At 35.4% G+C, this 14,779-nt stretch overlaps 1 protein-coding gene across 5 annotated transcripts in view; it reads left to right on the top strand.

The window, feature by feature from the left end:
- LOC128865296 (serine-rich adhesin for platelets) overlaps nucleotides 1-14,779 on the top strand; it is a 60,064-nt gene that overhangs the window by 12,101 nt on the left and 33,184 nt on the right. For 3 of the 5 annotated variants that reach the window (XM_054105470.1, XM_054105472.1, XM_054105471.1), the window contains exon 2: nucleotides 6,580-7,704. In XM_054105470.1, coding sequence (XP_053961445.1) covers nucleotides 6,580-7,704 — 1,125 coding nt within the window. The remainder of the gene's footprint in view (nucleotides 1-6,579; nucleotides 7,705-14,779) is intronic. The other 2 variants (XM_054105474.1, XM_054105473.1) reach the window with 1 other exon arrangement.

Here is a 14,779-nt window from a genome sequence, read left to right as displayed (position 1 = left end):
TCGATCAAGATCCGGCTCAAACGCAAGAAGAGGTTGCAAAAACTTTGGGAGTTGATCAATCAACCATTTCCAAACGTTTAAAAGCCATGGGAATGATCCGAAAGGTAGGCCATTGGGTGCCGTATGAATTGAAGCCAAGAGACGTTGAACGCCGTTTTATGGCATGCGAACAACTGTTTCAACGGCACAAAAGAAAGGGTTTTTTGCATCGAATTGTGACTGGCGATGAAAAGTGGGTCCATTACGACAATCCAAAACGTCGGGCAACGTATGGATACCCTGGCCATGCTTCAACATCGACGTCGGCGCAGAATATTCATGGCCTGAAGGTTATGCTGTGTATCTGGTGGGACCAGCTGGGTGTTGTGTATTATGAGCTACTGAAACCGAATGAAACGATTACGGGGGATGTCTACCGACGACAATTGATGCGTTTGAGCCGAGCACTGCGAGAAAAACGGCCGCAATACGCCGATAGACACGACAAAGTTATTTTGCAACATGACAATGCTCGGCCACATGTTGCACAAGTGGTCAAAACATACTTAGAAACGCTCAAATGGGATGTCCTACCCCACCCGCCGTATAGTCCAGACCTTGCGCCATCCGATTACTATCTCTTCCGATCGATGCAACATGGCCTGGCTGACCAGCACTTCCGTAATTACGATGAAGTCAAAAAATGGATCGATTCGTGGATTGCGGCAAAACCGACCGAATTTTTCACAAAGGGAATCCGTGAATTGCCAGAAAGATGGGAAAAAGTAGTAGTAAGCGATGGACAATATTTTGAATATTAAATTTGTAACCATTTTACGTCAATAAAGTTTCAAATTTCGAAAAAAAACCGCACGAACTTATTCATAGTCCTATTACTATGAACTGTTAATCTTTGTGTATAGATTTTGACATAGGGATGGAAAGCAAAAACATAATACATTGGTTTGGTGTTTTGGCTATACTGCTATTATCTGTTCAGCGTGCGTTGGTTCCGGCGTACGAACTGATTGTGTGCCGAAAAGCCTACAAACTTAACAAAAACATCCTGTATATCATGATCAATCGTTTTTTCTATACATACATATTTGCGGATTTTCGATAAAACGACTTAAATCGTCATTGTATTTTCAATAAATTTAAATTTAAAGAGGTGGCATTAAGAGAACTTTATAATATACATGTGTAAAACCGTGAAAAATAAATCAGACTTCCTAGGAATAAGCAAGGGTACATAACTAAAGCAAAATAGGGCACACGCTGCTGGTCATGGTAAATACGCCAATTCAAATTCACTGAAAGAGTCAATGATTATTTCGGTCCAGAAAATAAATAAAGCAGAGAAGAAGAATTTAGGCCTATTAATACATTAAAAACTATTCAAATATTTTGAAAAGTTAGTGAAACCGCAACTTATAGAATATTTGGAAGTTAATGAACTTTTCTCGAAATTCAAACCGGGTTTCGTAAACATCTTTCATGTGAAACAGCAATAAATTATATCATAGATGAATGGAAAACCGGTGAAAAACCGGTGGCGGTTTTTTTAATTTCAAGAAGGCATTTGAGATGATTGATACAGAGATTTTGTTACAAAAAATGTACAAATATAGTATTCGATAAGTGGAACTAGAAGATAGACACCAAAGAACTAAAATAAATGACCAGTTGTCGGAATATGGACCGACTAAAAGGGGAGGGGAGCAGAGAACTAAATTTATGTTCTCTGAGAGGAGTACCACAGGGATCAATTATGGTATCTATTCTATTTACTTTGTATATAAACGGTTTAAAAAAGGTTATAAGTAGATGTAAAATAGTACTATATGCCACCCTGATTTATGCTGAAGGAGAAAGCGAGGAAGACTAAATGGTTAAAAATGAACAAACTTAAATTAAATGGGAAAAAGACAAAAATGTTAGAAATTAACAGCGGGACATTTGAATTACAAACAACAACAAAATTAAAAATATTAACACAATCAAATATCTATGAGTAATTATTGACAAATAATTAAAATTTAAGGATAATATCGAATATGTATACTCGTATATGCAAGAGGATTGGTAAAAAATTAGCATGATTAAACCACATTTTGAATATTGTTCCACAATCACAGATATGTATATGCTGCACTCAAACACAAATGGAAAGATTGCCGAAATTACAGAATAAGGGCGTGCGACATATGTGTATATTAAAATGTAGTAGATATACTCCATTTAAGGTCATGTTAGAGACTTTGTTTAGTATAAAAGAACGATTTGAACTAAATTGAAAATAAAAATGCACCCGTGTATTCAGCGGAGAGGATTGAATACATAAAAGAAGTACAAAATATGAACTAAGAAACAATAATGACTTTAGAATTAGATATAGACAGAGCAATAAGGCACAACATTCAATGTTTTTTATTGGTCTGAAATTGTACAATGCGTTACCAATGGAAATAAATAAAATAACGAGATAAGATATATAGCATTTAAACAAAAATTTGTAGAATTCATTACTAATAAGAGAAATAGTATAATGTAAGAAATGTGTAGTATTGTTAATACTAAAAATAAATAAATAATAAAAATAATAAATTGTTGGGTATTGATGGAATACTTAACCATGACCCAAAAATTTTTATCAAATTCTAAAATATAAATTTCATTCATTAAATGTATTTAGGTACATACATACATATACATTTAATAAGCGTACGTTGCTTGGATCAATGGTCTTGTGTGATTTTTAAGATACTAGTATGGTATAGCTTTAACTCCTAGTTGGAGCATAGGGCGTCTTGACGATTCGTTAGCATATTGTGCTTAGGTAAGTAGGTTGCTAGCCTTCCTAACCTAGCTTGGTGATAGTTGAGCTATCCGCATCTCCAAGCAGGTGTTTGTCTGTTTTGGTCCGCGAGTTGTATTTTATTTCCCACTTAAATCGGTAAAAAATGGTTAATTTAATTTTTAAGAGTGTTAGTTAAAGTTAAAGTTAGTTTAGTTAGTTTAAAGAATTATAAGAAAGGTAAAAGGGCTGTTCCATAATTATTGAAATAATTGTTCGAAACGTAGGTTCGAATCTCGGTGAAACATCAAAAGTAACAAAAACATTTTTCTAATAGTGGTCGCCCCTCGGCAGGCAATGGCAAACCTCCGAGTGTATTTCTGCCATGAAAAAGCTCCTCATAAAATATATCTGCCGTTCGGAATCGGCTTAAAACTGTAGGTTCCTCCATTTGTGGAACAACATCAAGACGCACACCACAAATAGGACGAGGAGCTCGGCCAAACACCTAACAGAAGTGTACGCGCCAATTATATATATATATATATTTGTCTGTATATATATATATATATATAATTGTTTGAAATTAATTTTGCGTTGTTGATGATCAATAAATATTAAACATTTAACACACGGCACTTCGTTTTAAGTAGTTTGTTTTGTTTAAATCTCACAAATCGCAATCTTACCAAACCATTCACTGAATTTTCAAAACCTGTAATTTATACTTCTCTTGTTTGTTTTATTCGTGACTTTTGTATTGGTAAGGGACTGGGGACCAAAAACGATAAAATACAGTGGATGGCTGCTGATTTACAAGTTACTTGTCTGTAAATATTCAATGAATGGTGAATTTGTGATTTTAAGATGTGCGAATTTTAAATTAAGCAAAATAATGAAAATAAATTACCGCGTGTTAAATTGTAAAAGTAACAACAATAATAACATCTCCAAGTCGAGTTTTTTTTTGTTTTCTTTAAGGTGTACCGGTGGTCTAGAGCTCGAAAATTTAGGGTGTTTTCAGGATTTTTTTTACAATAAAAAAATGAAAACCGATATTTAAATATTTGGGTTTTTTATTTAATTCTTTTACATACAAAAATGGAAAAAAAAAATTTTTTTTTAATTTTAATAATCCTAAAAATGGCGCTGAAGTTCACCTTCCCGAAAAATTTGACCTGGACGGTGTTGTCCATTTTGGCCCTTATATTTATCTGGAACACAAAAACCAAAAAAAAAAAAAATATTAATCAGTATGACTGTAGCTATGTGCCGCTACTGGAATAAATATATTACAATTTCACAAAATGGCGCGGTTTTGAATTTGACACTCTAAAAATCGGAGTTTTTCAGTTTTTTAATAAAAAAAAAAAAAACGAAATAATTGAAATAATAATTGATGTTGTGAACAACTTATTAAACTTTAAGACGATTCGGTTTGTTTTTTGACAACACCAGGCCGAAAAAAGTCGTTTCGAGATACATAAATGAGTTTAAAATTTGAGGTACAGGAGCGCGCCTAGTTAATGGGCTGTAGAATTATTGGGAATTTTCGCATGAAAGTTTCACAGTAAATTCATAAGATACTATACTTTCGAAATATCGAGAAAACAAAAAATCGATGTTTTGAAATTTTTAGACCACCGGGTGCCCTTAAGGCGACGATGACGTTGCTAGGAAGTGTGTGTATAATTTTAGGAACCAAGATATTAGAAATTGCTGCTACGTGTTCAGTGTACTTTGATTCTACCATTCATTGCATAAAACCAAAGCGAGTCTATCAAGGAGGTATTGCTTGTCATGTGACTTTTACTTTATTTTATTTTTTGCCTTGATAAAAGCAATGCACGGAGTACAGATTACTAATCAATGCTATCATTCATAGGTGTAATGTTCATTGTACAAAAACACAAGTTAAACACTCTTCTTCTTCCTATATTTTGACAGACAGTCTTGGTGTGAGTTTGACAGGTCTTTTTGCTTGAGCGTATTGGCGGGGCTGCTATGCCAAATTCGAACATTAAAAAAATAGAATAACGGAAAAAAAAAAATTGAAAATGTTAGCTTTGATTAGGAAAATTTACAATAACAAATATTTTTACAATTTTTAGCTATAATAATGATTTTTATTGAGAAATATCTAAATTTTACGTAATTTTTTATGAAATTTAATAGTTTCGTATGCAACCATGTGACATAAAAATGGGTTTGGATGCAGGTGATCTCAGCTGCCGTCTTTTTTTGACAACCAGCTGAGAGTGTTTTTACTTATGGATCTGTACAATGGTAATGTCAAACTGTGAGAGGAATGTCGTATTTTAACTTTACAACCGGGAGCAAATTTAAATTTTTGGCAAACATCCATCAAAATGCAAGGAAATCATACGTGGCGGCGTTTGTAGTTGCACTATTTTTTGTTTTTTTGACCGCCTTGATAGATTCGCCTTGCGTAAAACTGTATGCCCCTCCATTTGTGGGTCAACATGAATACATCATAAATTGCAGGAGATGCCTGCCCAAATATTCAACAAAAGATGTACGCGTTAATACAAATATACTTTAAGTTAAAAAGTTTTGGCACAGAGAGAGTTTTTTACAATACTCGCAATGTTTTCAATTTGAATTTTTTCGCTTAATTTTGAATAAAATAAAGTTCATATTTTTAAACTGTAGGCAAGAATAAAAAAAATAATGAAAAATTGATATTGCGAATATTATAAAATGTTACTGGGCCCTTACTTGTTTAACTTACTGTATGTGTATCGCTAATCTGTTATAAGAAATGTTGACAAAACCCAATTAGATTACATATCTACAAGTATTTCAATCTTGGCCGTAGGATGGCTCGTCTTTACATACATACATATACAGTGGGTAACTTTAATATTCGGATGTTTATTATATGGTCCTAAATTTGGATTATTCTGAAAAAAAATTTCAAAAAATCGTTTTTATATTAAATACCAAGTTTGGCATAAAAAATAAATAATTGGCGCGTACACTTCTGTTAGGTGTTTGGCCGAGCTCCTCCTCCTATTTGTGGTGTGCGTCTTGATGTTGTTCCACAAATGGAGGGACCTACAGTTTCAAGCCGACTCCAAACGGCAGATGTTTTTATGAGGAGCTTTTTCATGGCAGAAATACACTCGGAGGTTTGCCATTGCCTGCCGAGAGACAACCGACGATTAGAAAAATGTTTTTATTAATTTTGCTTCCACCGAGATTCGAACCAACGACCTCTCTGTGAATTCCGAATGGTAATCACACACCAACCCATTCGGCTACGGCGGCCGCATACTACATTGGCTACTACATATTTATTTCAATTCAATATATTGGCAACAGTTGAAAAAATTTAATTGCCATAAACAAAATAGGACAAGAAAACTGAAAAGTTTAAGTTACCCACTGTATAAGTTCATATGTATACAGTGTTTAAAAATACTTTCTTGAATGCAGTGTTCTCGCTCCCAACGTACACCTCTCTTAAGCGGACACCTCCCATACCCGTTTTTCAGTCCCTCATGAGTCCGTTTAAGAGAGAGTACACTGTAGATGGTCAATTGAATCGAATTATGCTGCATTAAAAATACAATCATTCGAATATTTTTGTTCTTGTTTTTGTCTAAAATTTCATCAATCGATAAATTTGACTTTTGAGTAATCGATATTTTCAATTATTTATCTTATTGAGTAAAATATAATTTATTAAAATTATGAATAATTACCCGAACAACCCTAATTTCACTTTAAATATTTTTGAAAGAAATCATAAAAACGTTTTTTTTTTGTTTTATTCCAAGATAGAAGAAGTAAACTCAAATTAAAGGTGCGCAGGAAGAATATGAGTTATATTACAAACAATGAAAGCGAGAAACAAAATCCAGTTCTTCGTGAAGAATCAACAATACAATCCTCTACAGTGACTGCAGTGGCCGCTTCTATAAACTCGACAACATTAAGCGGCTCACAAATTTTTCGAACGATTGCAGAGCAAATCGAAAGCGCCGAAAATGGTAGTAGTACCCAGAGGGACGCAACGCTAAAAGAAACTAGTGTTGGGCATCAGTTTTCTGCATCAAACATAGAACATTTGACTCCAATAAAAGATAAATCTATGTTTGCTGCTAGCGATGATGGGGAACTGGTAGGCAAAGTAATCGCTGAGTGCGATGAAGACCGTAAGGCAGCGGTTGCGGGTACGACCACGAATATCACTACAACTACACCTGCTGATGCGAGTCACCGATTAAAACTTCTGCAAACAAGTGATAATTCGTCTCTTTACGATTCGGCAACAACAAACATTGCAACTGCTGCAACGGATGCTGAGAATGCAAGCGAGGTGGGGGATGGTACAAGAGTGCCTCGTTTTATTAAAGACGCATTCGGTACACCAGTAACAATAATAAATGCAACAAAAACAACCGATTCGCTTTTGGCATCATCTGCACCAACAACAACGTCATCTAAACCATCAACACCACCCACGCCACCGTCATCACCGACATCGTCTACTTTACCAATGTCAAAATCTGTGGTGGCCGCACAATGCAGCGCAACAGTTCTTACGCACATCTCAAGCGATCCCTCATTCGGTATGCAGTCGCAGTTGCGTCGCAATCAGCAGCAACAGAAAATGAAAAGCTATCATGACACTAAACAGGCAACGATGTGGTCTAAAGAATCTGTTCTGGGGACAAGCGCTACTGTGAGCATCGATGCAACGTTGCTCAACACACCAGCGGCGTTGGCAAACTACACGGGTATTATAATAAAAAGTGGTGCATTCAGTGCTACGGTTTCACCATGTTCAATACGCAAAATATCCGATCCGAACACTATGTTGCCTCGCCGTGTATCATTCCCGAAAAGTGACAATGAGCTGGTCACAGGCTACTTGGAGCCAGCCAATCCGTGGGGACAAGGTGAGTGATTTGTATGCAATAAAAAAATGTGATTAATAATGTAAAAATGAAATTTATTCGATTCAAGATGTGATGTATGTATGAACAAAGGAATAATTGTCAACATTTGCTTGCACGCAACTGCCTTTATATTCTTACGGTCATATACTAAATCTTAAACAAACGTAAAGTAAAGGAACGTAATGAATATTTAAAAAAAGAATTTGCAGAGAACAAGTAATGACTTTGAATGCAAAATTACGCAATTTTCTCGTTTTTGCTGTTGTAACAGTAATGCAGCAATGTTACAGTAATGCAGCATTCAAGCAATGTTCTGATTGTTGGTGTTATTATTGTTGCAACAACAACAATACGTCCCAAACATGTGCAATTGTTTGGTTGCTTGCTTTGCTCTTCTGTCCGATGATAGAAGATACATAAATACATACAAATGTATGTGTGTAGATTAATATTATATTGACGCCATAGTTAAGTGTGATTGTGCTTAGCAAGTCGACCAGGACATGATAAAAAAGTTGTTATCTAATAGCGTTTGGCGCACGCCATTTAAATCCCATAAAATTAATTTCCTTCAGAGGCGACACAAGACTGTGGGTTCTCTCTTCTATAGAAAACTATCAAGGCGCACACCTAAATCTGAAGAGATATTTGGATTAAATACCCGTCAAGGATATAGGTTGAGCATTTTTGCACGTCTATGTATGTACATATGTACTACATACCTTCATAGTGTTTATTTTTCAAATTTCCAGTTAAAAATGTAACTTTTTGTGTGTTTTCAGTATTTCTCTCTCTCTCTCTGTATGCGGCTTTGTCATCACGTTTTTTCAGTTGCGTAAATTACAACAAAAAATTAGCTGAAACAATACATTCCTACGTTAATTCATTAAATAGAAAACACAAAGAGGAATGAATTTGCTTACTTAATATAAGAAAAAGAAAACAACAAACAATAAAATTAAGTTATCTCCTCGAATATGTTGTTAGGGGTCGCTATTAAAGTGTCGTTGTCGTTGGTGGTGACAAACGTGAGTCTACACCTCGAAAAGGCAACAGGCTGGCATAAAAAACTGTTTTGGCGCTTCGCTTTATGTTTTATTTGGTTTCGCTTAGGTTAAAAGTGCTCTTCCGACGAAACAATAATCATGAATATGTCATATTGCAGGAACTATTCAAGCTAGGCAGTCCCCGTAGCCGAATGGTTGGTGCGTGACTACCATTCGGAAGTGCACAGGTTCGAATCTTCGAGCATGAAACTCCAAACGTTTTTTCTCTAGTACGGTACACTAGACAGGGCTAGTTTACTGGGTTTTTTCTAATAGCGGCTGCCGCTGGCGAGCAATGGCGAACCTCTTGAGTGTATTTCTGCCATGAAAAAGCTTCTCATAAAAAATCCTCTGAAAGACGCACAGCTCAAATTAGAGGAGTAGCTCGGCCAAACACCCAAAAAGAGTGTGAGCGCGAATTATATATAATATATATATATACATACATACAAACTAAACCGGTTAAACTTAACATACAGTCAGTCAAATAAGTCTTGGCACAGCGATTTTTTTACAATATTCACAATGTTTTTCATGCTAAATTTTTTTATTAATTTTGTATGAAAATGTAGTTATTAATGTAAACGCAAAAAAATTTCGAACTTTTTACTCAGAACTAAAATTGTTTTGGTGTGCAGGTTTATAACTAATTTAATTTTAGTAAGAAAAGGACACGTTTGGAATTACTGAAATTTTTCTGCTGCCGATCTGTGCATTCAAGCGTCGATGGAAGAATATGTGCAACATCTTGAGCAAAAAAAAAGAATTAAATAAACTTAGAAAACTGCATACCGGAAAAAACTTCAATTTGTGAGTAAAAAGTTCGAAATTTTAAAATGTGTTGTTTTTGTGATAATATGAACTATTATTATGTATATATATATATATGTACTATATGTTTATACAAAATTAGCGAATAAAAACATGGCACAATGAAAATACTGTAAAAAATTGCACTGTGCCAAAAAATTTTTCATTGCGTGTATGTATGTATGTAACTAATTACATTAGCGGACATTGAAATTCAGACACCTCAAAAATAATGCTCTTCGTCTCCTGTAACAGTATGTTTTGTAATCGGAATTCAATAGCAAATAATTGATATTTACATATATTAGGCCTCTTCTTTTCGCCAAGAGTTAATAGTGGCGAATAGATGAAGTAACTGGTACAAATTGAAATATGTCGGCAACGCGGAAAGAGAGCTGCCTTAAATTACAAGTGTTGGTAAGCCGGTGCGGTATGCCAGTCTAATAATACGTTCACATATAAGTAGATGATCTACTTTTTCGCGCTTAACTCAAAATCCGTAATTAAAAAGCGCGATTTCCCATACAAAATTTCTCTCCCAAAATCTGAGATTATAAAATAATCCTAGATAATAGCGATACCACAAATAGGAGGAGGAGCTCGGCCAAACACCTCACAGAAGTGTACGCGCCAATTATTATTTTTTTTTTTTTTAATAGCGATACTCTTTGACATACAACCCTGTGTTTTCTGCATTATCGATAATTATTATTACGAATGTAAGGAGAAACATCAAAATAAAAACTAAATGAAATGGATGCCGGCAAAGAAAACAGGTCTGTAAACATAATTCTAATAAAATTTTTGTTAAATATTATTAATTATGGATTCATTTTACAGAAAAAAATGTGTGTCCATAAACGTTTAGTCCTCTTATCTCTCATGCGCATTGCTGCCAACTGTTTATTATTAGCAGCCAATTGCGCAATTAAATTAGCTATTCCTTCTCCTTGCATTTTCTTCATATCGTTAATAATAATTAAAGAAACCAAAAATACCGAGATATTCCACCAGAATAATTTCTATGAAGAAAAACCTCTCAAAGCAGTATTGACAGCTGATAGTCAATTTTGCAGGTAATCTGCCATATGAGAACGGGTAGATTAATTTGGTGGATTTATAGGTGATTAATGCATATGTGAACGTATAATAATGAGCTAGAGCCATACTCGCTAGCGGCGAATCTTACTCGATACTTTGTCGTTGCTTTCGCATGCAAATTTTTCGTCAAGTTAATCGAGCATAGAGATAGCGAGCGGGGAAATAGCGAGCAGAAGAGGCATATTATTTTGTAATGCTTCCTTTATGAGGAACTTTTCCTTTTCCCCATAAACGAATGCAAGAACAATTTTTTTTTCAATGTAAGCTTTTTTTTATTTGAGGCAAATAAAATGTCGTTGAAGCGGGTTAATATCGTTGTTGTTGCAATCGCATAAACATTCTCCATAAATGTTTGGCGAATGCTGCTGGAGTGACAGTCCTTGGCCGGATATAACTCTAGCTTTTTTAGCTACCTTAGAACCGAGTAACGTGGAATCGGACTAGTTGATCTGCTTGGTTGTTCTTACACATTTTCAGACAAAAGTTCCCCAAAAATGTATGGAGAATATTTAATTCTGTTATAACAAAGACAACAATCAAAAGTCAACAAACACAAAATTTGCCATTATCGTAATTATGTGTATAGCCAATTACCGAATACTTCATTTCAATTCTTATATTTATCGAAATCTCTCAAAAAATGACTATGAATTTGTAGATAATCACAAACTTCAAAGGAGTGGCGCGCTGCTATTTTTCTCAAACAAAATTACAAATGCAAGGTCTTTTTTATGTGATCTGGCGTAGTTGATTCATAGAAATCGTGGTCACAAATGGCTTTCTGTAAGACTCTCAATATTTTTGCAGCAGAAATTTCATAGTGCGAAATTAAAATTGTAAAGTTTGAATTACATGCATATAAGTATATATCCAGGTCCTAGTTCTCTCAGTTTTTGATAGTTTTGATAATCCTTTTCAGGGCGAATATCCATTCGGAGTTTTACGATGGCGTGTCGAGTAACGAACGCAATAAAGTTTTATTTTTATTTATTAATGTTTTATGTACGCATTAGTTTTTCAACCAGACCAACTGCCGCTGTGCCGAACACATGCGTACGAGTACTACGCTACGACGAAGGCATAATCACGTTATCGTTTTGGTTATATTTCATATTTTTCTTTATGAGCTTATGTGTCATTATTGTGCGTTCTTTTTCTGCTTAAATTTCATTAATTCGCACAAGTCTAATATTAAACTTTGCATGCGTATATTGTCGTGATATTTGGCACTTATTTGCTATCTTAATGTCGTCTCTTTGGATTGGTTGATTGCTAATCGGTTTGTGTTATCGAACTATATTAGGAAAAGGGGTTTGTTTGTTTGTTTTCAAAGTTTCTCCTTAACATATACGTAACTACGCACGAATAAAATATTATATATTGTTTCGAGTTTCTAATTAATTATTTATCTTTTATGTTGTTGCCCTTATGTGTTGTTCGAAAACTACGCGGTTTCCTAAGTTACTCTCATAATGAGGTTAGAAATGAATGTCGAATTTAACTTAAAATAAATAAATTTGTCCTGTCCATATGATAAATTCGATTTTGTCATCTCAACGTCAGGCCTTATGACCCGTAGTGAAAATCATACATTAAATTATGCATACCTAATTTTTGCTCTTTGACGATGGGCTCATTTTTAAGGATTCTTTGTTAGTTATTGTATGTTTTCCATTATTTATTTTTTATAGGCAGACATCATCCCATATGGCACCAATAATGGGCATTTCATACTCTTAGGCGTAAACATTTCCTTCTTCCAAATAATGTAAGGCTGAATTAGGGGTGTCATACCATAACACCATAACTTTAACTATATCTTTACCATAACGATATTTGCTGTCCTCTGTTATTGGTGCCATAGCTATGAGAAGGACCTCTCCGAGCCGTTGGATACCAACCTAGGTTTCAGGCAGGGTGACTCTCTGTCGTGTGACTTCTTTAACATGATGTTGGAAAAGATTGTGCGAGCCGCAGAAATTAATCGCTCAGGCACAATTTTTTATAAGAGCGTACAAATGTTGGCGTATGCCGATCATATTGATATCATCGGCCTAACAACCGTTCTGTTAATTCTTTTGTGCCTTTTCCAAACTGGATAAAGATGTAAAGCGAATGGGTGGTAAACGAGGACAAAACGAAGTACCTCCTTTCATAAAAAAAAAAGTCGAAACATTCGTGTGAGAGACTTCTTTTATATAGAAACCAGCATTTACACCGATAACAACGTCAGCCTTGAAATCCAACGTAGAATCTCCCTTGCCAACAAGTGCTACTATTGGAGTAAAGTCGTCTCTCGCCGAACACAACTAACACTTTATAATGCTCTCATCATGCCCGTCTTAACGTATAGCGCAGAAGCGTGGACGATGACAACATCCGATGAAGCGACGCTTGGAGTGTTTGGGTAATACCGTCGGAATGCCTACAAACGCTCCGGCTCTGAAAATATTCGATGCGGTACCAGCTGGTGGTAGCAGAGGCAGAGGAAAACCTCCCTCCCGCTACGTTGGAAAGATCAGGTGGGAAAGGACTTGACTTCGCTTGGTGTTTCCAACTGGTGTCGGTTAGCATGAGAAAGAAACGACTGGCGCGCTCTGTTAAACTCGGCCAAAATCGCGTAAGCGGTTATCGCGCCAATCAGAAAGAAGAAGAAGCCATGAGCAGCTGATACTAATATACATTGCCAGTGTTTCTCTACAAATTTCTAACCCCTTACGTTGATATGAATCCCCAACCCTGGGTTATCTCCGGCCAAAGACAGCCATTTCACTAATTTACCAAAAATATATGGGAAGCTTTTGCTCAGATTATCTCGTTTATGCCTGAACAGCGACTGATTGGATGATTGTATGAAAAGAACGGACGGAATTCTGCTGCCGAGTACCCGTTGACGTGGCAGCCGAAATTACTCTCGCAATGTTGTTTTGGATGGTTGAAGCTGGTAATCTATCATCCTTGGGATAATATTTTATGCTGTTACTATAACAATAACAATGGTATTGTGTTTTTCAAATTGGTTTTAACTGATTCAAAAATATAAAACTTACTCCGCCGTAGCCGAATAAGTTGGCGTGTGACTACTATTCGGAATTCAGAGAGAACGTAGGTCCGAATCTCGGTGAATGACCAAAATGAAGAAAAAGTTCTTTCTTATAACGGTCGCCCCTAGGCAGGCAATGGCAGACCTCCAAGTGTATTTCTGCTATGAAAAAGCTCCTCATAAAAAATATCTGCCGTTCGGAGTCGGCTTGAAACTGTAGGTCTCACCATTTGTGGAATAATATCAAGACGCACACCACAAAAAAAGGAGAAGTTCGTCCAAATATCCAAGATGGGTGCACGTGCCATGTATATACATATACATATATACTCTCATCTGACAAATCACGTTTTTTTAGAAGTCTATAGCAACATTTTTTTGAAGTAGTGTATTTTTTTTAATATATGGGTTTTTATAGGCAATCCGCCCTTTGGTGGAGCTTCTCATACCGCAAATACATATTCCAATATGTGAAGAAGCCCGACTTATACTAAACGACCTTGTACTTCACATGCCCATTTGAACCAACTTATAAAACACACCGTTGAGATTACACGTTTTCTGGGCACCTATCTACGCAGATCTTACTACTGTTATTATAACAACAAGTACATCTTTTCAATTAGCGGACCTCAGGCGCATGATTTCTAATTTTGTTTTAAAACTTCTTAAAATATTCCGTTGTTTGTTTCTGAATTTTCACTGAATTTCGGCAAATTTGACTGCATAATTCCAAAACACTTGCGTTCTTACTCACCTTTACTCATTAAATACAGTCGAATTATTGCTGTAATTTTTGGCAATAGTTTAGTTTATTCTGCACCTACATATGTATATATGTATGTATGTATGCACTATATACACAATATGTATGTGCGTGCATGACTTAGTTGGCTTGTTGCACCGATTAATTGAATTTCGTTCATTTTATTTCGCAATTTAAAAATAGTTCCGATTTAGAGGGTCATTGTAAGTATTTTACTGCGAGTATTTTCGACTCGTTCTTTTTTTCAAAAAAAATTTCGACTAGGTACTCTCCTCAGAAGTATTTATCAGACGAGTTTTTTTTTTGTTA

This window comes from Anastrepha ludens, chromosome 5 (genome assembly GCF_028408465.1).
Source record: "Anastrepha ludens isolate Willacy chromosome 5, idAnaLude1.1, whole genome shotgun sequence".
Lineage (NCBI taxonomy): Eukaryota > Metazoa > Arthropoda > Insecta > Diptera > Tephritidae > Anastrepha > Anastrepha ludens.
The sequence above is the reverse complement of the archived record's forward strand: the minus strand, read 5'-3'. Positions and strand labels throughout refer to the sequence as shown.